The sequence below is a fragment of the Danio rerio genome, chromosome 1 (assembly GCF_049306965.1).
Source record: "Danio rerio strain Tuebingen ecotype United States chromosome 1, GRCz12tu, whole genome shotgun sequence".
In the NCBI taxonomy this organism is placed as follows: domain Eukaryota; kingdom Metazoa; phylum Chordata; class Actinopteri; order Cypriniformes; family Danionidae; genus Danio; species Danio rerio.
This window is the reverse complement of record NC_133176.1, coordinates 36,074,293-36,100,621: the sequence shown is the minus strand read 5'-3', so window position 1 is coordinate 36,100,621 and position 26,329 is coordinate 36,074,293. Positions and strand designations below refer to the sequence as shown.

Here is a 26,329-nt window from a genome sequence, read left to right as displayed (position 1 = left end):
GTAGAGTAAAAGTACCTGTTGTATATATTACTCAAAGACCTTTCAAAAGTATTAAAGTCTAGTGAGTAGCAAGAATTACCCTGGAAAAATGTAATATGTGTTAAAATGTACATGCAATATGTGGGTGTGTGTAAACATAACATTCTGTAGTGCATTTAGTTATTGCCCAGCAGGTACACAACGTTATAAGACGTTAATATTAGGTAAGATTTAGGTTGTGATGTCAGGTGGCCACAATTCAATGTCTAGCCAGCATCTAAGGACATCATTATTTGGGATGTCCAAAAATGACATCAAATGATTTTGATATTTTGTTGATTTTAGGTTGTGTTAGAAACTGACCAAAATCCAACATCGAGGCAACAACTTAAAGCAACATAAAGTTATTTGTCAGGTATGACAGCCTGATCTCAAGTATTTTACGTTTTGTCAGTTTAGTGGATTATTCATACAAATTTGTTTGAGTTCAGTCATATAAAAATGTACAATTTTAAAAAAGAAGGCGCGGCACCCAAAGCCACCCCTAGCACCCCAGCCAGAGCAAATCATCTTAAATTGTATGAATTAGATCCTACAAATTCATACGAATTAGCCACCAAATCAAAAAGTTACGAATTGCCGTGAGATTGCATTAAGTATGACTACCAAAACCAAACATCTGATAGAGATTGTAGAGGTAACATCCACACAACGTCAAGCTCTAACATTATTAGAAGTTGATATTTGGTTGGTTTTAGGTTGGCCTGATGTTTATGTCCATACAAAATGCAAAGTCTCCACGATGTTGGGGTACAACTTCAATCTGACATCATGTGGACATCTTGTGGCTGCTGGTTGTTTAAGGCCATTTCAGTCATCATACAGTAAACATCTGTCATCTTCTCATCGGTGAGATGCATCTAGTCGGTGGGTGAATGCATGTAAAGATTTTGGACATCTTCTTGGACACTTTTAATGCTTCCAAACAGTTTGTGGCAATCATAAATCGCCCATGTCTTGAGTTAGTTCATTGTAATGCAATTTACTTTCTATGTGCGATTTGATTGGACAGGAATCGCAGGACTGATTTTTCTAATCCCCATAGACAAGAAAAAATAGTAGTGACTGCAAAAAGTAAAAGTAGTGACTGCACATATAAGGAAAGTGGTGGAGTAAAAGTACAGATACAGCACTAAAAATGTACTCAAGGGAAAGTAAAAGTACACATTTTTAAAGCTACTCAGTAAATTACAATTTACAATAATTTGAGCATTTTAATTTGATACTTTACACCATTGGTCATGAGTCAGATTTGGCAGGACTATAGACATTCATTTCCAGTTTAAACGGCCCTTTAGGCATCCACTTTGAACATGTCTTGTCAGTGCCCAAGTTTTAATGCATAGATGTTATAAAAGCTCCTTTTCTTTTTGTATCTACAGAACTGGGCTGTTTCAAGGAAAGGTGGGCAATGGCAATGAGAGAACATGAAATACAGAAATAAAATAAAAGGACAGATAGAGAGAGAGAGCAAGAGTGTCAGAGGGAAAAGGGAGGGAGAAAAAGAACGAAAGGCGAGAGTGAGTGGGGGCGACTCTGCAGTGCTCACACCCTGGACATTCATCATTGCCAGGACAGGCCGAGGAGGATAATATATTCCCTCATGTGCCGCACGGCACTGCACACATTACTCATCTTTATACAAAGCAGGGAGAAAGAGAGAGAGAGAGAGAGAGAGAGAGAGAGAGAGAGAGAGAGAGAGAGAGAGAGAGAGAGAGAGAGAGAGCAGGAGAGATGAATTCTTCATTAGACCCAACAGTTCTTATTAAAGAAATAGTTCATCTAAAAATGAAAATTCTGTCATCATTTACTTGTCTTCATGTCCTCCTATATTTAGATGGCGTCTTAGGAACATGGAACAAACTGAATGTATTTTTCCCACCAAGCTTATGCTGAGCTTTTACAATTAAAATGTCTGTCTTTCTGTCTGTCTATTTAACCCAAGTTTAAATATTTATTTAAAATGTAATTTATTCACATGAATTTACATGAATTACTTCACTCTTTAGTGTTACAGGAGCCTTTATAGGCAGCATAGTAGATCCGTGGTTAGCATTGTCACTGCACAGTGAGATGGTCGCTGGTCCAAGCCAAAGCTGGTGAGGGTTTCCTATGGGTGCTCTGGTTTCCCCCACAGTCCAAAGACATGTGCTATTGGTGAATTGGTGATCTAAATTGGCTATAGTGAGTGTGTGTTTTGTGTGTGTAAATGGGAATGTGTGAATGTATGGATGTTTTCCAGTAACGGGTTTCTGCTGGAAGGGCATCAGTTGCGTTAAACATATGCTGGAATAATTTGTATACACATATGATGGAATAGGCGGTTCATTTCGCTGTGGCAACCCCTCAATAATAAGGGACTAAGCCGAAGGAAAATGAATGAATGAATAAATGAATGAATGAATAAATGAATGAATGAATGAATGAGCCTTTAATAATAATCGATTATGATGATTTGGTGAGAAACAATGAATGAGTCAATCAATGTTGAGTGTTTTTTATATAAAAAGTTATACATTCCTTCATTCATTTTCATTTTGACTTAATCCCTTAATAATCAGGGTTTGCCACAGCGGAATGAATGGCCAACTTATCCAGCATATGTTTTATGCAGCAGATGACCTTCCAGCCGCAACCCAACACTGGGAAACACCCATTCACACTCTTTCACACACACACACACACACACACACACACACACACACACACACACACACACACACACACACACACACACATTATTATAGTTTATTCAATTGACCTATAGCGCATGTCGTTTGACTGTGCAGAAACCAAAGCACCCGGGGGAAACCTAAATAAATACAGGGAAAACATGCAAACTCTACACAGAAATTCCAACTGTCCCAGCCAGGGCTCAAATCAGCGATCTTCTTGTTGTGAGGCGATTGTGTGACCCACTGCGCCACCATGACGCCAAAAGTAATACAACATTATTGTTATTTAATGTGAGTAGTTTATTTACCTTTTTTCCTTCAGTTTTTCTTTTTATATATATACACTAATCTTCATGGATTTTCATTTTTGTATAACATTTTGCATAGTTTCATTTAAAAGCATGGCTGTTAATGGCCATGCAGTCTGTACAGTGCTGAGCTGTTCAGTCAGTCTGTTCAGCTGTAACACTGATTTGTAATGCACAGCAATACGCGGTAGTCATGCAAGCAAAAAACATAGCTATAATATATCATTAAAGACAATTGTATGCCTATTACTGGCCTTACAACACGCCAACCTCAACTGTGGCTTCTGGACATGCACTGCGTTTGATATTCATGTACTGCTACTGGCTCTCAAATGTAGGCTTTCAACATCAACCTTTAATAAAGCTGTTAAAGTAATGCCGTAGGGCCTCCATTCACATCCCATGTTAACCAATTAAAGCATGGTTGACAAGTGATATTCTTTCACTCGTTTCTTTCCAAAAACGGAAGCTCTTTCTCCCTGTTACAAGCTGAGTCTAAAAAGCATCATCCGTTTAAATGGACTACAGACCAAAAGAGTAGCTTTCTCTTTCATTTCTATGCATTTAAAGAGACTTCCTGGGTAAGTTTTAAAGGTGGCAGGAAATTGCGGAGGCTGGTGCATTGCTGTAGGGTGATTTTGCAGGGTAGTCTTATGGCATAGGTACAACCTCGAGGGAGCCAGGAAGAGTAATTCATCGCCACTGCAGATGTTCACACAGACAGAGAGCATCGATCCTGCCCTTCTGAAAACACCATCTTCTGCTCCGTTCGGTGGAGATATTTGCTGGACTCAAGGCTGTTTCTTCTCTTTTTTTTTTTTTTAAGTAGAATTTAAAAATGTGACCGTCCAAAAATGTTTCAAGTCCAATTGTTTATGTTTATAACATCTAAATCTATATTCCTTCTTATTCTTTGTTTGATTACTAATTGAGTATAAAGTATGCAATGGTATGGTAACTTCCCTAAAGTTAAACCGTTCAGTTTCACCATTTTTTTAATCAAATCAGACAATTTCCAGGTCTTGTAGGAGCACTTTTAGCCTAGCTTAACATAGCTCAATGACAATGTTTACATGGACATCAGTAATCAAATGATTTGCTTTAATCTGAAAAAGACCATAATATGATTAAGGTGTTTACATGAGTTGCTTTTTGCATGTTTCTTTCATTATCCTGTTTTACAATATAGCACATCATGCTATCCACATTTCCTCCATAGTTTCATGTAATTTCGGGTGTTTCATTTATATTTTTGATCAACTTTGTGAATTTGTTTAACTACAGTTTGTTTTTATCTCTTTCATTGAGGAACATTTCATGCATGTCCCAGTGACAAATGAGATATTGGATGTGAGGAACTGATGGAAGAGTATTATTTTAATAGAAATCAATACTGCATGCCGTATGAAGGAAAAAAAAAACCCTCTACATTTTGTGATGCAGGTGTCTGTGGTTCTTCACTGACTCGGTAGGTGCAAAGAACAATGTCAAATAGCCATGTGTGTATAGACTATCCTGTCGCAAAATGGGTTGAAAATTCTACACAAAGGTAGTAGTTTGATTGCTGTGTTTACATGTCTGTACTGCACTTTAATAATGTGACAAAAATCGGCATAATCTATGTGTCCTAATTCAATTTCTGTTTTGATCATGACTTTAGTCGAATTAAATTGATCAAAAATTACTGTTTACATCATAGGTCTCAAACTGGATTCCTGGAGGGTCGAGCTTAGCTCCAACCACTTCCAACTCACACCTGCTTAAGAGTCTTGAACACCTTGATTAGTCGGATCAGCTGTGTTTGATTAGGGTTGGAGCAAATCTGTGCAGAGCTGCGGCCCTACAAGAATCCAGTTTGAGACCAATGGTTTGCATGGTAGAATCTTAATCAGAGTATTGTCTAAATGATTTTAAAATCAGATTATTGGTGTCCATGTGAATGAACTCATTGATTCATTGATTAAGTTTAGGGGTTGGGATCACAAGCATCAGAGTAGAGTTTATTAATTTTCACAACCCTTCCAAATATGGTCAAGACTGAGCTTCTCCTTCTAAGAGTAAGTTCTGTGGTTGTAAATGAGCATACAAATAGTTTCCATATACTTACTGTACAATGTAGATATCAGATAAAAAATACATTTGTTAAATCAGTGCACCTGATGAAAAAAAAAAAAAAACACCCAATTCTAATGTTATCACTTGACTAAATTGGCGTTATCATTTGTTATCAGATGATAGATATGGGCCAGTAGGGGCCTTCTGTGCCTACTATTAGGCTCAGAAGGCTGTTATCATTCATCCACATGATTAATCAGCTATAATAACAGAGAAGACTCCAGATACAGATCTGTTCTTATACATTACTGTGATGGTTCAGTTTAGGGTTGGGGTAGGGGTAGAGGTTAATAAAATACAATTAATGGAAAATTTAATAAATATTATAAATAATTCTCGTGGTTAATCATTTACACTAATAGAGAAGACTCCAGATCCAAATCTGTTTTTGCAGTACTGTCACAATTGGGTTTAGGGGTAGATGTTAATAAATCCAATTATTGGGAAATTGTAAAAATTATATAAATAATTCTTGTTAAGTTCTGGCTGCAGCCTTATGTGATTTATAGCTGAACAACCATGTGGATGGATAATACCAGGCCCCTACTGGCCCATATCCATCAGCCGATATCCACTGATAATGCCCATTCAATCCAGTGATGAATTTCAAATCAGCTGAAAAAACAAACAAACAAAGAAACAATAACACTGTTTTCGATCATATACACAAACACTTTTAGGCTTGATCTCACACTCTTACATTTACAAACTATCATGTCTAACTAAATGCCAATATAAATTTAGATAACCTATTTAGATAATAGAAAACAACAACAACAACAACAACAACAACCACAATTAATAATAATAACAATAATAATATTAATAATAATACAATTATTAATTATTATTGTTATTATTATTACAGTAGGGCGATGCGGTGGCACAGTGGGTAGAACGTTTGCCTCACAGCAAGAAGTTCGCTGCTTCAAGCCTCGGCTGGGTCAGATGGTGTTTTTGTTTGGAGTTTGCATGTTATCCCAGGGTTCGCGTGGGTTTTCTATATATATATATATATATATATATATATATATATATATATATATATATATATATATTTATATATATATATATATATATATATATATATTTATTTTTATTTTTCGTGTGGGTTTTCTATATATATATATATATATATATATATATATATATATATATATATATATATATATATATATATATATAAATATATATATATATATATATATATATATATATATATATATATATATATATATATATATATATATATATATATATATATTTATATATATATATATATTTATTTTTATTTTTTTATTTTTTTCAGCAAAATCCAGCAGAATATCATACCAGCAGCCCCTTTAGCAGAAAAACATCATGACATGTATTTTACCCACTCACATGAAGAGTAACAGCCTTTCTTTCTTTTTTTCTTTCTTTCTTTCTTTTCCATTTACTGTCCTTACTAAAGCTGCCAAAAGAGCAAAAAAAAAAAAATATATATATATTTTTATGTCTAATATTTCCCCCAGACAACTTCATTCACATGCTTACTCTCTTCCATACGGATACAGGTATCAGAGGGCAATCAAAAAATACAACATGTCTGGACAGCAGCAATCAATGATCGCACACATCACTCAGAGATCATGACAGCTGACTCCTCGCCAGCCACAAACCACAGTCAAATCCACTACAGCAATTTATCAGACGTGTCAACGGCAACCAAAAGACATCCTGGGCCCAATAGAGATCAATTCAATTACCATACACACATCACTGACCTGCCGCAGTTATCCCCAGGATGTATAAATAAAATACTGGACTGCTCTCATTCACACAGCTCTACAGTACATTGTCGTACAAAATGTTACTTGTGCAAGTGAAACGAGATGCATTAAGAGCAAACCATTAATATTACAGCGAGAGGAGTTTCTTCAGCATAGCATCAGACAGGAGTAACAAATGAACAGATTTCCACTGTCAAAACAACACAGGTTAGTGTTCATGCTTCACCGGGCAATGAAATAAAAACAATTGCAAAACTGTTAAAAGAAGAGGGAAACATGACTGTTTAATAATTTCTTTGAGCAGGAGAGAAAAGAGCATGCAGGCTTTCGTCGACCGTCTTTCACTTTGCAGCACTGGGAGAAGGTAATGTCTATGTTAGAACAAGTGTTATTTTATGGATGTTCTTCAATTTTCTGGAGAGGCAAACTTGAGCCTTTTCATACACTCATTCAGCTCTGAGCCAAGAATCTCCAAAGAGGAAAGAGGTGTCAAAAAGGGGTCCATGATGGTGCGCTTCAATGGGCAAAAATGGTACGAATAAAATAGTAAATAATTCATCAAATCAATTGACAGAAAAAAAGAGGGGAAAAAAGATTTGCTTTCATGCAAGTTTCAGGCTGGATTTTTTTGTTGTTTTGTTTTTAATGGGATAAGATGAAAAATACCTTTATTTTCGCCACCCTCATTATTGGTGAAATCATCGCCTTTGTTGGCTCCTACTGTCAACAACAGGGGAAAAGTGAAGAGGATAAATGGGGGAACAGATTTTAAAACAGCAGCTTATATAATAAATGAAAGCCATCATGTATAATAAATAAATAAATAAATAAATAAAAAGTAAAAAGCTAACATTTTACTTGAAGCGGTTTTCATAAAACTGTCATTAAACATTTATAATCATGACATAACATGTCATGAATTTGAATGAGATGTTATGCATGCTTACAACAACTGTCATTAAGTGTCATTCATTTAAATGCCATTGTTTTTTAAGACAACTTGACATACACAAATACATCACAACCTGTTTTGACCACCAAAATAACACAAGTTGATAGTCATGTGGCAATGTAAATATGTCATGGATTTTATAACAGTGTCATTAATAATAGTTGTTGACCTCAACTACGGTGGTACAAGCTAAATGTGTCATTGAAATGTCATCAAATATTAATAAAGCAGTTAAAAAGTATTTAACAGAGTAATGACACATTTAATAAGACTTTGTACTGACAAATAAAGTTAGCCCAGCTGAAAACATGATCAGTAAAATATTCATGACAATCATGATTATGACAGATTTGTGACGTTATGTTGTAGTGTTGTCATGATAAAAATGAAGACTTGATGTAATGTATTTCTTATGTAAAAGTTGTCATAACAAACAATGCCATCTTCAGTGTTTTTAGGGTAAATAAAGTAGTATTTATTATTATTATTATTATTATTATTATTATTATTATTATTATTTATATAGAGCTCTGCAATGAACAATGTTATTTAACAACTTTATATCCTACACCTTCATTTACCTTAAAAAAACACATTAAATAATTATAATTTCATATAATTCCTGTCCCCAGAGCTGCACATGCCGTATATACAGATTAATGAAAGTTTAAAGTCATGTGTTTGCTACTTTTGTACTTTTTGTCTCGTTAGTTAAGAAAAATCACGGTCCATTAAGGCAATACCCTTTTCCTTTTCTCTCATGTGTTTAAAATAATGATTGCGCTCGCTCATTGAGTGCGTGATTCAAAATGACTATGTTAATTTAATTCAGCAATTTATTTTTAAAGCAAATAATTAAAATAAAAAGATTCTGTCAGTACATGTTTTGGTAACACTTTACAATAAGGTTGTATTAGTTATGGTGCAGTAGCTAATGTTCACAAGCATGAATTTGGATGTTAATGCATTAATAAATGTTGAATTATGATAAATAAATGCTGTACAAGTAATGTTCATATGTAGTTAATGTTAGTAAATGCATTAACTAATTAACCTTACTGAGAAGTGCATTTTTAAGTTTTTTTTTTTTTACTTTTTGTTTTGTTACTTAAGTTGTTCCTTAGAAAAGCAATATTATTATATAACTCACATTACTTGTAATGTGTTACCCACAACACTGCTCTTTGCATTTAAAATGGCATAACTGAGCAAATGACACGTAGCACCAGTTGTCATGACCATACATAGAATCTCACTTACATTAATGACATTTGTCATATCATGATAGTAACACTTTAAAGAAGTTTGATGAAAATCTAATTCTACCAAATCTACTACATTTAGAAAGCAGTTATATATACTGTATATACAGTATGTCACAAAAGTGAGTACACCCCTCCTACTTCTGCAAATATTTATTTATAACTTTTCATAGGACAACACTGCAGAAATGACTCTTTGACACAATGAATAGTAGTCAGTGTAAAGTGTGTATAGCAGAGTAATTTTACGGTCCTCTCAAAATAACTACAAATACAGCCAATAATAGCTGAACCCCTGGCAACAAAAGTGAGTACACCCCTAAGTGAAAATGTGAAATGTCAATATTTTGTGTGGCCATCATCATTTTCCAGCATGTTTTTAATTCTTTGGGGCATGGAGTTGACCAGAGCTTCACAGGTTGCCACTGAAATTATCTTCCACTCCTCCATCACAACATCATGGAGGTGGTGGACATTTTACACCTTGTGCTCCACCACCTTCCTTTTCAGAATGCCCCAGAGGTGTTCTATCGGGTTTATGTCTGGAGACATGCTTGGTCAGTCCATCACCTTTACCCTTAGCCTCTTTAGCAAGGCAGTGGTCATCCTGGAGGTGTGTTTGGGGTCATTATCATACTGGAACAATGCTCTGCAGTCCAGTTTCCTGAGAGAACTGCTTCAGTATGTCACAGTACATGTTAAAATTCATGTTTCCCTCAATGAACTTGTCTTTGTACTCCCCACCTGGTTGCTGCCAAACAGACTTGACACCATCTGAACCAAATGGGTTTATCTTGGTCTGAGACCACAGGACATGGTTCCAGTAATCCTGGTACTTAGTTTGCATGTCTGCAGCATATAGTTTGCAAGCTTTCTTGCATCATCTTTAGAAGAGGTTTCCTTTTAGGACCACAATCATGCAGACTAACTTGATGCAGTGTGCGGCGTACGATCTGACCACTGACTGGCTGACCTCCCATATTTTCAATCTCTGCAGCAATGCTGGAAGCACTCATTTGTCTGTTTTTCAAAGACAATCTTTGCATGTGATGCTGAGAACGTGCACTCAGCTTCTTTGGCTGACCATGACGAGGCCTGTTCTGGGAAGAACCTGTCCTCTTAAAGCACTGAATGGTCTGAGACACTGTGCTGCAGCACAGTTTCAGAGTGTTGGCTATCTTCTTATAGCCTAGGCCATGTTTATGTAAGGCAACAATTTGTTTTCCAGGTCTTCTGAGAGTTGTTTGCCATGAGGTGCAGTGTTGAACTTTCAGTGGCCCGGTTGAGAGAGTGGAAGAGCTTTTATACCAAATTTCACTCACCTGCTATCTGTGGATACCCGAGACAGTGTAACACTTATGAGTTACATGACACAGGGAAAGAAAAAATTAAAAGAGAAAAAAGAAAAAAAAATTACTTAGGGGTGTACTCACTTTTGTTGCCAGGGGTTCAGCTATTATTGGCTGTATTTGTAGTTATTTTGAAGGGGTTTGAATAATATGCATTTAAGTGTGAAAATGAGAGAGAAGATAAAAGTATTAATACCACACACACACACACACACACACACACACACACACACACACACACACACAGGAGAGAGTCACAGAAAGAAAGAAAGAAAGAAAGAAAGAAAGAAAGAAAGAAAGAAAGAAAGAAAGAAAGAAAGAAAGAAAGAAAGAAAGAAAGAAAGAAAGAAAGAAAGAAAGAAAGATTCAATGTATTACTTTATATCTTTTTGTAATAATTATTAACTTCACTAGAAATTTCTGAGCAAAAACTTTCAAAAATCTACAAAAAAAGCACAGGAATGCAAAATAAGCATCAGAATGCTATTTTTTATGACCTTGGCTCATTATATATACAGCACTGCGTGTTAACATTGGCTCACACAGAGAGATCATGCAGGTTCCAATATTTCATCAATTTACAGAGGATTTGTGGGATGTCAAACTGCATAAACAAAAGAAAGTAGCATGTAAATCACTGAAGTGTGAACAACACACCCACCATGCTGGGTCATAAGAACTGTACAACAGGGAATATGAGGTTGGTCTGCAAAACAAAAGTGTGAAATAACTTTGCCAAAAAGTAATAATTGGAACAGTTTATGAATAATTATATTCTTATTTTATTTACACATAATTATGTCTTCTTTTCAGAGTAACATGTTTTCCATAATGCACCACCTAATGACCAAACTCCTTTCTTTTATAAGATGTATTATTATTAAAATAAATACATGAATAAATAAATAAATAAAAAGGTGCACACACACACACACACACACACACACACGCATACATACATACATACATACATACATACATACATACATACATACATACATACACATACATTCATACAATAACTTGAAACATTTTATATGTAAAGCTGACTTTAAGAACATGATTGCTTGACATCAAAGATAATTGTCCAATGATCAACTGCCTTGCTAGTCTGCTAGTCTAGATTTTCACTCTTCATTTCTCTATGAATGATGACATTAACAGTAAATGTCAAGTCTTAAACGAGAGAGAGAGAGAGAGAGAGAGAGAGAAAGAGAGAAAGAGAGAGAGTATAGTAGTAGTAGTAGATTTACTGCTGAAATACTGTACCAATTCACCAATATTGTGCATTTACCAAATTACAAAACACAGTGCAAAAGGGCATTTAAGTACACAAAAGGCATTAGAGTTTCCTTTTTATCCACAATGGACAACACATAAAATCACTGTCTCCTAAAAACATCAATAAATTCAGAATTTCTGGAGTACTGAATCAATAACACATTTGCTTAATGTCAGCTATGGTTTTCAGCGGCAAGAACAAAATGTCATTATTACGTAAAAAAGAGGGGAAAAAAAACATTTATACAGACATAATATGTATTGCACATTGTTTGTGTTTTCACAAAAACTCACAATTTAATCACAGAAGCTGTGAAATGAATCTCTTACATCATTTTTGCAGTTTGCTATAATGAGTGATTTGGCAAGATGGCAGAATTTAAACACCACATGTGCACACACTCAAACTGTTGTCAGCACTGATTGACTTAAATTTGCCATTGCATTTATAAGTTCAGCAGAAACATTCACAGGTATATTTCATTTTATTTTATTATCATTTAGGAATAGCCACAAATACACAATACAAATGATAGATTTTTCTTTTGCCAAAAACATTACAATTTTATCTATAAACATCATATTCATCAATACTTTTTTGATCTACTCTTTGTATGTAATGTATACCTCTCTAAAGCATATATAATCATTCATTCATTCATTTGTTCATTCATTCATTTATTTTAAGTTTTTATTATTATTTGTTTATTAATTCATTCAGTTTCTTGTCGGCTTACTTAATCCTGTGTTGCCACAGTGGAATGAACCACCAACTTATCCTGTACGTTTTCATCTCTGGGAAACATCCACACACACACACACACACACACACACACACACAATTTAGCCTACCCAGTTCACCTGAACCGCATGTCTTTGGACTGTCGGGGAAACCGGAGCACCCCGAGGGAAACCTACGCAAATGCAGGGAGAACATGCTAACTCCACACAGAAATGCCAACTGAACCAAGGTTCGAACCAGCGACCTTCTTGCTGTGAGGCGACAGCACTACCTACTGCGCCATTACATTGCCTAATTATTTATCACTATTATTATTTTTTTCTTTACCTCAGATGCATGTAAAACAATCTAAATAAAACAAGATACCCATTAAACAAAAGTTATGTAATGGGCACTTTAAACTGTGACACAACATTTTTCTGCACTTTGTTAAACTATTTTCATGCTCTGGGTTTTAAATATACAGTGTGTCAAAATCTCAGGAAGTGATGTAGAAAAAGATGACGTAATTCCGTGCATCTGTCTCTTATAACCATGCATCAGACTCTGTGTCCTTTATGAGAAGTCGCTTCCAGTCTTTGCTCTGACAAGACAGTTCAAACTGTGAAGTGGCATTTATGAGTGTTTGCTTTTTTGTAAGTGTTTCAGCATAAATGCACCAGAGTCTTTAAAATAAAATGTCATTTATTCATATCTATTTTTAATGCATAAAAAAGCACTTTGTCATGAGCAATGATAAACTGCAGATGATTTTGACTTTTTTGTTGTTGTTAAAGTAAAATAAACTTTGGATCTGAAGATGCTGTTATGTTCACTGCCCTTCAACTCTATAGTAATAGACTGCATTGATACTAAACCTCCAAGTTACTTGTATGGTATTTATACATTGATATTGCTACTAAAATATGAATTTAAAAACAACAATATTACTAAATATGGGCTTCTGAATCTTTTTTTTTTTTCTCTTAGTACACTTCTGAAACACCCCTGACATATTAAACTGTCCCATGTGACAGTAAAAAGTGAAAATGTGCATCAAGCACTGTCACACAGAAACATAGTATTTTCTAAGGCAGGATAGACAATTAGAGTTAAAATGTTACTTTTCCAGAACACTTTTCTATTTCTAAATTACAATTTACTGCATTTACAAAGTGTAGTTATAGAGAGATAGAAAGATTACAATTGTTAGATCACTGTTAGAATGTAGCAAAATGCAGCTATTAGAAAGTCTTAAATGTGCTTCAAAAATATTGTAATCAATATTCGTTTTTCAAGCACAATTAAATTAAAAACCAATGCTTTCTAAGATATTTTTTTCAGGAGATTCCTGGGGTTTCTGGACACTGCTGTTCTGAATAATTGCATTTATACAAAGCTAAGGTTGGTCTGGAATAAAAAAAATTGAGGAAAAGATTAAGAAGATTATAAAATAAGAGGATTAAAGAATTATTTGGAATAAAAGTACTGCATCGATGTTATAATAAAATACTTTCCCAGTGATATTTGATCAATAATTTAGTAAAATACACTTGGAGAGGAGAACATGTATGAATATATGTATGTGCGTATATGTGTGTCCTGTGTATATTTATATCATTGTTCTGAATAGAAAAAAAACACTCTTAAATTTAAGAAAAACTGTAACAAAGATTGTCAGTACGATATCAAATCAGGTGTTTTTTGACTCTTTAAGCTAGAGCCTACTACAGCCTCTCTTAAATAAATTAAGAAAAGAAATGCAGTAAATATCCACTTTTTTCACTGTTGGTATACCCTAAAAAACACAGAAAATAACTGTTTTTAGTATAAAAACCCTCAAATAAGAAGAATGATTTTACAGAAGTATTACTGTCAAAAAAACGATTTATTTATTTATTTATTTATTTATTTTAATGTGGTCAATTAACAGTCGTTTTCTGTTTTTTATAAAAAGTCTGTGTAATAGATTTTTTATTTTACAGATTTTTTTTTTTAGATTGTAGTTGGTATGGAAGCAATACATTTATTGATATATTTATATTTATAGTTATTGTTCTAGGTGTGAGTGTACTTAAGTCATCATTAAGGAGTTTATACAAACTGGATTTACTTCTACAGTGCCGAAAACAGCATCTTTCTTGAGGAAGAGTCGAAGGATTCAAAGTTCACAGTGTAGACTATAGATTACATAAAGATTTGTAATACATAGGTTTGTGCATGGTAGTAAGACTGGAGTTACTGACAGTAACTTAATTTATCGTGTATTTCAATATTTGAAACTTTGCATTCAAGTTGCATCCACATTGCATGAAAGACAATCTCTGAGGAGAAAAAAAAAATTTTTTTATCTAACATGGTATTAGAATCATAGTTGTGTTCAAAAGATGAACAACCAAGATTCAGTTTTATATCAAATGGAATGCTATTTTCTGGCATTATTTCTCTACATTATACCTTCCATTTTTCCTTGCTATAATGAGATGTTTTGTTCCTCCTGATGAAAAGTAGCCCTACAGCCTGAAGCCTCCACCGCTATACTTCATTGTCGAAATGATGTGCTCTATATGGTGTATTGTTAGGTTTGTACCTCACAGATCTATTTGACTTCCAGCTAAACAGCTCTGTCCGGGACTCTAAATCTCTCCCATCACACCACTGCATCACTGTTATGAATTCTGGCAAACTCCAGAGATCCTTTTACATGGTTCTTTCTGAGTAATGACTTCTTTTGTACCACCCTCCTAAAAAGGCTTGTATTATAAAAAGCTCAGCCACGGTGCAGCTTTATGCATCCCCAGTCACAAAAGTGAATTCCAGACTAACATATGAGCTCAGAGGCATCTGTGCCAAGTTCAACAGATGGCCATTGAAAATGGGTTAATATAAGTAGGTGTACATAATTTACATCAGTAAATGTAATTTCAATTACATTAACATCTGTAAAATTGGGGGTGCAGTTTGACCCATCATGGTCAAAGTATTCAGGCTAAAATATGTAAGGGATAATGTATATCTATACATGTGTTGAAAATTCACTTTCATCCTACCCTAATGTTTTCTTCTTAGCAAACTATAATATGAACTGGCAACATGGATTTGAACAAAAGTAACTACTTACTGAAGTTTTTATGCACATTAAAACAAGAGCAAACTCTGCTACATACACTGAGTCTGTTACTATGGTTATTGTCGGGCTCTTGTTCTAAAAGCTGAACAGCATATTAAAATGTCAAAGCAATTATTTTACATTATGATTGTTAAAGACAAAAAAAACTAAACATTAAATAAGCATTCTAACTGTCATAATTTACAGTTTAAGTCACAACAACTAACTCTGAACGTAAACTCAGTGAATATGGCAGTATGCAATGCTTAATTAAAACATACTGTATACTGTACCTTATAGAAATTATACAGATGTGAAACTACAAATTCTATATATAGCCCCTATTGTGCTTGTTTGGCACGTTACTGTCAAGGTATACTGAACCATTTTTGAGAACCATATGCACCCAATGGTTCAAACATTGCATCCTGAAGACAGTGCCATGTATCTGGAGGATAATGCACCAAAACACACAGCAAGGCTGGTGACAGAGTGGTTTGATGAACATGAAAGTGAAGGTGAACATATCTCAGGGCCTGCACAGTCACCAGATTTAAATATTATTGAACCACTATGGGGTGTTTCAGAGCGAGTCAGGAAGTGTTTTCCTCCAACAGCAGCACGAAGTGACCTGGCCACTATTCTGTAAGAAGGGCTCAAAATCCCTTTGGCCACTGACCAGGACTTGTATCTGTTATTCCCTTGTCATTATTGTATCTGTTATTCCAAACACACACACACATATATAATATACATTTATTTGTATGTGTAATTCTTCATACCCCTGAAGGGTGTTAAAGAGATGTTTGTGCTTAATATGCACTGTTACAAATTAGAATGCATTGTGTTTTGCACTTTTTGACTCAATTTCAAATTAAGTTCTCCTAAATCCAGCTAAATATTGATTTCATTTCATTCAAGAAGTGAAAAATAATGTATTACATTTTAAATTCTAAGGCAAAACACATATCAAATATTCAGGATATATATATATATATATATATATATATATATATATATATATATATATATATATATATATATATATATATATATATATATATATATATATATATTTATAAAAAAGTCTTACAGCATCTACATAAAGACATTATCAGTATTATAATCTTCTGGCTGCGTAGCATAGACTAAAGTATCATTGTAATAGCAGTTTCTTTTTGCTACAAAACTAAAAAGTCTAAGTCTAAGTGAAAAGGACTGTGGCAAGGCCGTTAACAAATACATAGGATTTTAGTCCATGAAAGGTTAAAATCTAATGATTAATCATTAGAAAACACAATGACTGATCACTAAATTGGGTGACATATGTCTCCTTTGATATATCTATCTCTTGCATATTGAACAAGATAAATGACTCTCGTTTGTTTATAATTTCCGCATAAATGTATGATAACTCTTAGATTTTTAATAAAGCAAGTCCAAGGACTACACCTGTAGTACTGCCCTGCAACTCAACTTATTAATCTGATATGAATCAAAGGTTAAAAAAAAAATTATACTGATTAAGCAATAACACAATTAAGGATCCTTAGAAATGCATTTGCTCCCAATATGAATGTCTGTATGAAGTTATCTTAAACCATGATCGTATGCTGAAAAATATCACATTTGATGTAGAATTAAATTAAATACACCAAATTTGCTGTTTGTTCAAATTACATTTTATGAGCTAAAATAAAACAATTATTGAGTTTTGTGGAACAACTTAACTGTTTTTATGTTCAATATATTTAATTTTGCTAAAGCTAATAAGTTAACTTAATTCCTTCATTTGGCCATGACACAAATCAATTGTGTGGAACCCAACAGTTTTTTACATTATGATCGAGCTACAGCTAAAGGCTCATGAATAATATTTTGCTTTCATTCATTCATTTTCTTTTCTTTTTAGTCCCTTTATTAATGAGGGGTTGCCACAGCGGAATGAATCGCCAACTTATCCAGCACATGTTTTACGCAGCAGATGCCCTTCCAACTGCAACACATCACTGGGAAATACCCATACAATCTTGTATTCATACTCATACACTACAGCCAATTTACACTAGACTAATCATGCACTAATCATACACTACAGCTGAATGCAAACTGGAGCACTCGAAGGAAACCCACACGAACACAGGAAGAACATGCAAACTCCACAAAGAAATGCCAACTGACCCAGCCAGGGCTTGAACCAGCAAACTTCTTTCTGTAATGTGATTGTGCTACCCACTGCGCCACCGTGATGCCCATATTTTGTTTTATTGATGTAAAGTATTAAGCTTAGTACAGTACATCAGAGTCAGTGAAAATGGGCAAAGCAATGCACCTACTTTGTTGACACCCAAAAGCCCTGTTTACACCTGGAATTATTTTTGTAGTTTATTATTATTTATTCATTTTCTTTTCAGCTTAGTCCCTTTATTAATCTGGGGTCGCCACAGCGGAATGAACCACCAACTTATCCAGCACGTTTTTACGCAGCGGATGTCCTTCCAGCTGCAACCCATCACTGGGATACATCCACACACATACTCATTCACACTTTTACACTCATACACGGACAATTTAGCATACCCAATTCACCTGTACCGCATGTCTTTGGACAGTGGGGGAAACTGGATCACCCGGAGGAAACATTCAAACTCCACACAGAAACGGCAACTGACCCAGCTGAAACATGAACCAGCGACCTTCTTGCTGTGAGGTGACAGCACTACCTACTGCGCCACTGCGTTGCCCATTATTATTATTATTATTATTATTATTATTATTATTTGAAGTATTTTATTTTTAATTACCATTTCTTATTTTATTTATTGGTCAGTTTCTGCATTTTATTGGTGTTTTAGGTCACTTTCAAATCTGTAGTTCGGTTTCTGTGGTATAAACCAGGGGTGAAAAATTATACACTGTAGCTTTTTTCAGCTATTTTGTTTACTTTTTTCACACCACACTAATTGGTTTAGTCTAAACCAGCTGAAACAAACCAAAATACAGTCAAGTGACAACATCTGCATCGCTCATTTGCTAGATGTGTCTTTAAACTAATTTCTTAAACTGCAAATGAACTAAAGTGCATTCTGTCAACAAACGCTTTCTCATCAATTAATAAACAATGCTGAATCAGTAAACTATTATTTACAGTTTAGTCATTTTGATCACTCTTTCATCATAAAAAAAACTCTCATGGGATTCAACTGAACTGAAAGTTGGTCATTTGTTAACATCTATGAAATTGAATTATAAACCAAATGTCTACAATTTCCATATGAACATGAAAAGGAATTTAAAAAAAAAAAAAACTATCCAAAAAGCAACAATTTTTTATTTCTGCTTTAACAGCCACAAAACTGGTCTGAGAACATTTTATATGCATGTTTTGATCTTCAAACCAAATGTATGATTTCTGATGGAATCGTAAGTCAGCAGTCAGGCAGAAGCTGGTATTTTGTGGCTCTACAAAAACTACCCAGTCAAATAGATTTCTAACTGCTGTTGAAGCGGTAGAAAGAGCACAAGATCAAAACATGTCAGTCCTTGTATAGACCAACTTTCAGAATCATTCATATATGATCAGATAAACAAAAATATGTCAGTCTAAACGGGCCCTAGAAAACAGAGTGCTTTAGCTGCACTAAACCGATTCATGGGTGTTGTGTTTTGCATAAAATTACAGATTTGCATTCAATTAGACGTAATCTCTGCTCCTACCTAACTTTTGATCAAAATATAACTGTACCGTTAAACAAAGTGCCTTTTATTCACATTAAAAGCCTGAAACACTATTTTTGTTTAAGGATTTTATTATTTCATTTGAATTGCTTAAAACCATGACACAGTGGCGAAGCAGGTAGTGCAGTCACCTCACAGCAAGAAGGTCACTGGTTCGAGCCTCGCCTGGAGACAGTTGGCATTTCTGTGTGCAGTTTGCATGTTCTCCCTGCGTTCGCGTGGGTTTCCTCCGGGTGTTCTGGTTCCAGTCCAAAGGCATGTGGTACAGGTGAATTGGGTAAGCTAAATTGTCCGTAGTGTATGTGTGTGAATGAGTGTGTGTGGTTGTTTCCCAGAGATGGGTTGCGGCTGGATGGGCATCCGCTGCGTACAAATGTGCTGGATAAGTTGGCGGTTCATTCTGCTGTGGCGAACCCGGATTAGTAAAGGGACTAAGCCGAAAAGAAAATGAATAAATGAATGAATTGCTTAAAACAAGAGAATCAGTAAATTGCACCCACCATGCGATTTCAGGGACATTTAGGGTGTCAAATCTAGAACAAGTATGAGCACTGATCATGATAAAATTTGCATCATCTTCAAACCACTTAAGGGAAATGTCCAAACTTTTCTTATTTTCTTTTATTTTTTTTCATCATAAGGCAATGTTATTAGTAAAAGTAACACGACAGATTTTTTCGTTTGCTGTAAGATATCATTTCAGAATGTGGGTTACTAAACGTGTCATGGATTGATGATGTATAACATGTGTCTGTGTGTGCTATTCTTTCATTGACATTTAGTCTGATATTATGAATACTGAGATCTTACTGTGTGACATGGGGATCACGTTTATACACTCTGACAACCTACAATCGTAAAGGATTATTAAAAACCACACAGTGTGAGCCGGGCTTCAGTAAATCTGTATGAAGGATTAATGAATTGTGCACAAGATTTACTTAAAATGAACAAATAAATAAACCATGACCACATTTTTTTTCTTGCCTTAAGCCCAGCTTTTTTGACCAATGACATGTTCTGCTCTAAATTCATTCCAATGATTAAAGCAAAAACATTGTACTGCATAAGAATGTTAGGCTAAATTATTTTACAGCACACTGTATCACATCAGCCAACTAGTCTTTTTTTATTATTATTTTCAAGATTGAGAAGAATATCATTCAGAGGTAAATTATTTACAAGTGGCCTTAATCAGATGCAAGATTCCACACAAACCAACACTCCATTTCCTAACTGTAAATCTGTTTTGTTTGTTTGTCTAATATCACAGATCATGTCACAAGGAAGCTAAAATTAAGCTAACGTAGGAAAATGGAAAATGCATCTAAAATGAGGTGTGTAAAAAGAACTTAATAAGAATGTCAATTGTCTTTGAATGCTCATTGCAAATTTAAAATAAATATATTAAAACATGGTGCAGTGATATTATACAATTATGCATTAATTAATTTAAATATTATACTCTTATGCAGATTATTGCATTATATTGTGTAAAATAGTGAAATAACTGACCAACCAAAAACATAGAAAAATAGTCAAGTCAAAGGTAACACTTTATTTTGATGGTCTATATGAGTTGTAGACTGTCTGCTTAATATCAGTTGATGCTGCTCCTTTAACAGACATTGTACTGACTGTAAGAAACTTTGTAAGTACATGTCAATTTATACAACCTAACTCTAACCCCAACTTGACAGTCTTATAATCTAAGGAGAATAAGTTGTAACTTACATTCAACAGACCATCAAAATAAAGTGTGGCCAATTGGAATTATCACTTTAGTAGTATTTATGTTTTTGGCTGGTCGGTGGTTTTAAATCCAGCATGATTTTTAATACAAAAAGCTTGTCATTCATACTACATAACTTTCCACAACTAATGAACCTATTAATAAAATAGAAGGTGGAGGACTGTAGAAAAGTTGACACCAATATAATCATGACATGCAAATTCACATGAATCCCCTTCATCCCATATGCCCATGTTTGACACATAAAAAAAAATCTATTCACCCCTATGTAGTGTAATCGTCTACTTTCTCTTTTTCCCCAGCACAGGTCGAATCTGTATTTTTAGCATGTACGAAGCACATTTATTAATCCCTTAGTTCAGGAGCTCATTACATTATATCCATTAATAATTCAACCAGAAGAATATGAAGTTACGCTAGCTTTGAACACTTTTTTTGGCTGAGCTTCAAAGGACATCTCATTACCCGGTAGTCGATACTATCCCCACTGCTCAAATAAAGGTTTCACACAAAACACATTAACCAAAAGAAATGCCCAATTATTCATAGATGACTGACAGACACAAATTAAGAGCCACAGCATGGACTCAAAATGAGAGATGATCATATGTGACTGTGTTACATGTAGGCTATACTTCAATGAGGTGATTTCAGATGTGACAAATTATCTCATTACTCATTAATATATATATATATATATATATATATATATATATATATATATATATATATATATATATATATATATATATACACACACATTTTTTTTCCCCACCGGAAAGACAAAGGTTTCTCTCACAATGTGATAAGATCAAGTACAGAATGCATCAATGTGAAAATAAATAAATAAATAAATAAATATATATAAATATATATATATATATATATATATATATATATATATATATATATATATATATATATATATATATATATATATATATATAGTAAGTTCACTTAAATATTTCTTAAGTAACATTAAAGGGCACCTACGGTGAAAATCAACTTTTGTAAGCTGTTTGGACAGAACTGTGTTTATGTATAGTGTCCACTGTCATGTTTGAGTTATAGAAAACCAAGTCTCTTTTTTAAATATCCTGATGTTAAAGCACCATGGCGACCATAGCGACGCAGTGGCGCAGTAGGTAGTGCTGTCACCTCACAGCAAGAAGGTTGCTGGGTCACTGGTTTGAGCCTCAGCCGGGTCAGTTGGCGTTTCTCTGTGAAGTTTGCATGTTCTCCCTGCGTTCGCGTGGGTTTCCTCCCGGTGCTCCGGTTTCCCCCACAATCCAAAGACATGTGGTACAGGTGAATTAGGTGAGCTAAATTGTCGGTAGTGTATGAGTGTGTGTGTGAATGAGTGTGAGTAGTTGTTTCCCAGTGATGTGTTGCAGCTGGAAGGGCATCCGCTGCATGAAATGTGTTGGATAAGTTGGCAGTTGATTCCGCTGTGGTGACCCCAGATTAATAAAGGGACTATGCCAAAAAAAAAAAATGAATGAAAAATGAATTAATAAAATAGGACCCAAATCCCAGTGATTTTGAGGTCCATCGCACCGTGATGTAGGAGTGCAGTTTTCCCCGCTCACCAAATTCATTGACAGGCACCACATTTCTATAATGAAACATATACACATGTCCACAAAATGTGTTTTGCAAGTAAACAGGAAATATTTTTACAACTCTGTGATTTTATACATTTGATAATTTTCAAACCAAATCTAAATTTTTAAATAAAATATATGTATATGGCCATGACGGTGGCGCAGTGGGTAGCACAATCGCCTTACAGCAAGAAGGTCGCTGGTTCAAGTTTGCATGTTCTCCCTGTGTTTTCATGGTTTTCCTTCAGGTGCTCCATTTTCCCCCACAGTCCAAAGACATGTGAAAAATGAAAACAATTTCATTTGTAAAGATATTTGTGTATTGCTCTACATCCTGAGTGTATTAAGCAATGAGTAAGCAAGGTGCACAACTAATGCGCTCTGCGTTGGACTTTAGACCTGCTCTCAGCTGGTCTATTGTGCAGTATATTTTAGATCTTTAAAATAGCAAAGCACCAGCAATGCACCTTAACACACCTCCTTTTATAGAAGAGAACGTCTATGGGTGCACACATGAGCACAAATGCATTTGCTATTTAAACAGCGTGGTGCAAAATGTCAAATCGGCACTTGCGTCAAGCTGAAACTAGCAAACAACATTTACGTTGCTCCATACATGATAGGGTCCTGAGTGTTTTAAATTTACTATTATTTAAATATAATAGTGTCCAATACACTATTGTATATATGATTGGTAACAAAGACAGCTTGACACTAACAGAAACTTTATAGGTCTGCTGACCCATTAAAGTGACTGAATGTGCACACTCTGATCCACTCATCTAATCAATAAACAGTGCAATGCAGAGAATTATAACAAAAATTATGTTGGTTTTCTTTTTGACATTTTAGTCTCTACATTTTTTGCGAACAAAAATGTGTTGCTCATTCATTAGACGAGCAGATCAGAACTTGTGCATTCATAGTTTGCAATCACGTTACTACCACAGAGGACCAGTTAAGTTTCTGTTAGTGTCAAGCTGTAGGCAATAAAAAAAAATTATATTCATTTTTGTTGACGAAATTAACAAAATACGCAGGAGCAGCAAAATACACCTGCTATATTATTTTGTTCTAAGGCTTGTTTTAATTTTGCAGAAATGTAATAGTTGTGTATTTCCTATGACAAAGAGTTGCATAGGCTATTAATTAAAATACTCATACAAACTCAAATTGTCTGCACCCCAATGAACACTGATTAGGGCAAGTACTGTATAAGTTTCCTTGAAACTGTTTAAATTCATCATGATTGACTCAACCATTTGATAGAAACATCCATTTGTCCTTAATGACATTAAAGAATTATCCATTCACTTCATATTTAGCATCTACACATTTACACCTTGCCCAGCAGACAACTGAACACATTCCAAACATGGAACATTATCCTGCTGGAGTTAAAAGAGATGGACACACTAATACCAGAATGAGATGTGCATGCTTAGCTAGTTTGCAGATCACAGTAGGTTGGATGTGGAATTTAAATGATGCTCAAATTGCCTAATGCGTGCCAAGAAATATTCTCCACATCATTTCTTCAGCAGCAGCAGCAGCATAAACTGTTGATAAAATGTGGGATGAATCCATGAACTCATGTGGTTAATGGCAAATTCAGACCCCACCATCTGCATCGCATCAAAAAATCATGACTCATCAAACAAAGTGACAGTTTTCCAATAATCTAATGTCCAATGTGGTGAACATATGCCAACTGTAGCCTCAGCTGAAGGAGAAACCTGCTGTGTTTGCCTGCTGCTGCTGCAAAAACACTTAAAGGTTCACGAAGTGGATTCAGAAACGTTTTCCGGGATAGCACTGTAGTAATACATTGTTATTTTAGTTATTGTCACCTTCCTGACAGCTTGAACTATTCCAGCCATTTTCCTTCAAACCCTCTCATTAACAAAGCAATTCCACCTGCATCACGAGAAACTGCTGCTCATCTGATGTTGTTGTTGTCGTTATTTATTTATTTATTAGATGTTTTTTTTTTTTTTTTAGATTCAAACTCTATAGAGACTGTTGTGCATGACAATCCCAGGAGATCAGACGTTTCTAAGATATATTTAGTGGCGTGTAGTAGTTTGAGATGACATTGAAAATCTGGGATTCAGAATAGAATTTAAAGTTGAAACTAAAGAAAAAAACCTAAAATGTTTCAAATGTTCACTTCTGTTTTTAAAGTCAGTTTATTATAATTTAATTAGAAATATGTATGCATTTGTTTGTAGTAGGTTTCATCCACATTCCTGAATAAATTCATTTGTGTCTTCATTAAATCTTTTTTTTATATATAGATATTTCTCCCAGGCTAGTAAAATAAAAGCTTAAAACGCATATAGACTATAAAGTCATATTATGTACTGCAGTGCAATACCTTAAAAATTAACTACATATACAATTAACTGTTAATAAACAGGCCGTGAAGCAAAAAGAAGAGCTCTTTCAGAAATGTTGTCTTGTCCTAAGGCTTGTGCACAGCGAAACATTTTTTGCTCGCGTTTTCAGTCGACGTTTATGAATCGTGACTAAATACTGTGATCGTGCACAGTAACGTGCAAAATGCCAGATGTAAAAGCGTTATTTTTAAATAAACATCTTATGCATGTTTTTTTTTTGGTTTTGACCCGCTGCGTCAAAACCTTCTCCACCAATCAGACTGGCACTTTTGTTTACGTGCACGGAGCTATTACAGTACACAGCACTTGGAGGCGCTCAAGCACAAAACTGTCAATGCAAGCGCACATTGAAGAAGATCCCCAGAGCCGATATGAACATGGAGCTTCTTATTGCTCTGCTGAACAATACTCATTTCTTCACCGGTAGAGCTACTGCTTGAACCTTCCATGACAACAAGCTTGTCAACTTTGTTTTCTTCTTCTGTGTTACAAGTGGGTGTCAGAAGCTTAAAGTTGTGTAGCGCCATCTAACGTCAAGGAGTGTTTTTGCATCTAGAAAAACGTCTTAAAAAACGCTGACAATAAATGCAAACAAAAGTGTCCCGTGTCTACGAGCCTTATAGCATAAAAAATACCATAATATAAAACAGTAGTAGCCCCAAAAAGAGACGCAGATTCAGAGTTCCACATGAGGTGGTTATTAATTAGAAAATAATAGAAATAATATGAATGTGAACATTAGGTGAGCAAGTTACATTATAACACTGTGCCCTAACAACATTCTACGTGACAAGATTGGCAGTGATAACAATTTGGCTGTTTGCACCGGACAAAACACAACAGAAGTTTAAATACAGCCATTTAGAAGCACAGAATAGTGCACACACTAATGGTAAGGTTTATAATCGCATTAATACATGGCGAATCTCTTTAACATTATTAAATGTACATGCTGAATTGCTGACATGGGTTGGCTTGCATTAAGTAAAAAAAAATAGCAGACATTTCTAAAATATAAATTTCAGGTGTTGGTTAGAACAAAAATTCCTTTTAACATGGAAAATATTCCTTCTATCGAATGTCGTTGCTTTATTAAGAACACAAAATAAATCAGCCTTTAGGCTTACTACACTACAGTTGATGTCGTCAATCTGGCAACTTGTGCTTGTTTTGAACCAGGCGTGCAATACCTAGTTTAACCACTGGGTGTCAAACGTACATACCCTACATTTAAATAAAAGTCTTGACTGGT

The 26,329-nt window shown here is 34.7% G+C and overlaps 1 protein-coding gene across 4 annotated transcripts in view; it reads right to left on the bottom strand.

Annotated features, from left to right (window-relative positions):
• nlgn4xa (neuroligin 4 X-linked a) overlaps positions 1 to 26,329 on the bottom strand; it is a 172,787-nt gene that overhangs the window by 125,758 nt on the left and 20,700 nt on the right. The window contains exon 3 of one of the 4 annotated variants that reach the window (XM_021475240.2): positions 7,576 to 7,629. In XM_021475240.2, coding sequence (XP_021330915.1) covers positions 7,576 to 7,629 — 54 coding nt within the window. 4 annotated transcript variants of the gene reach the window in all.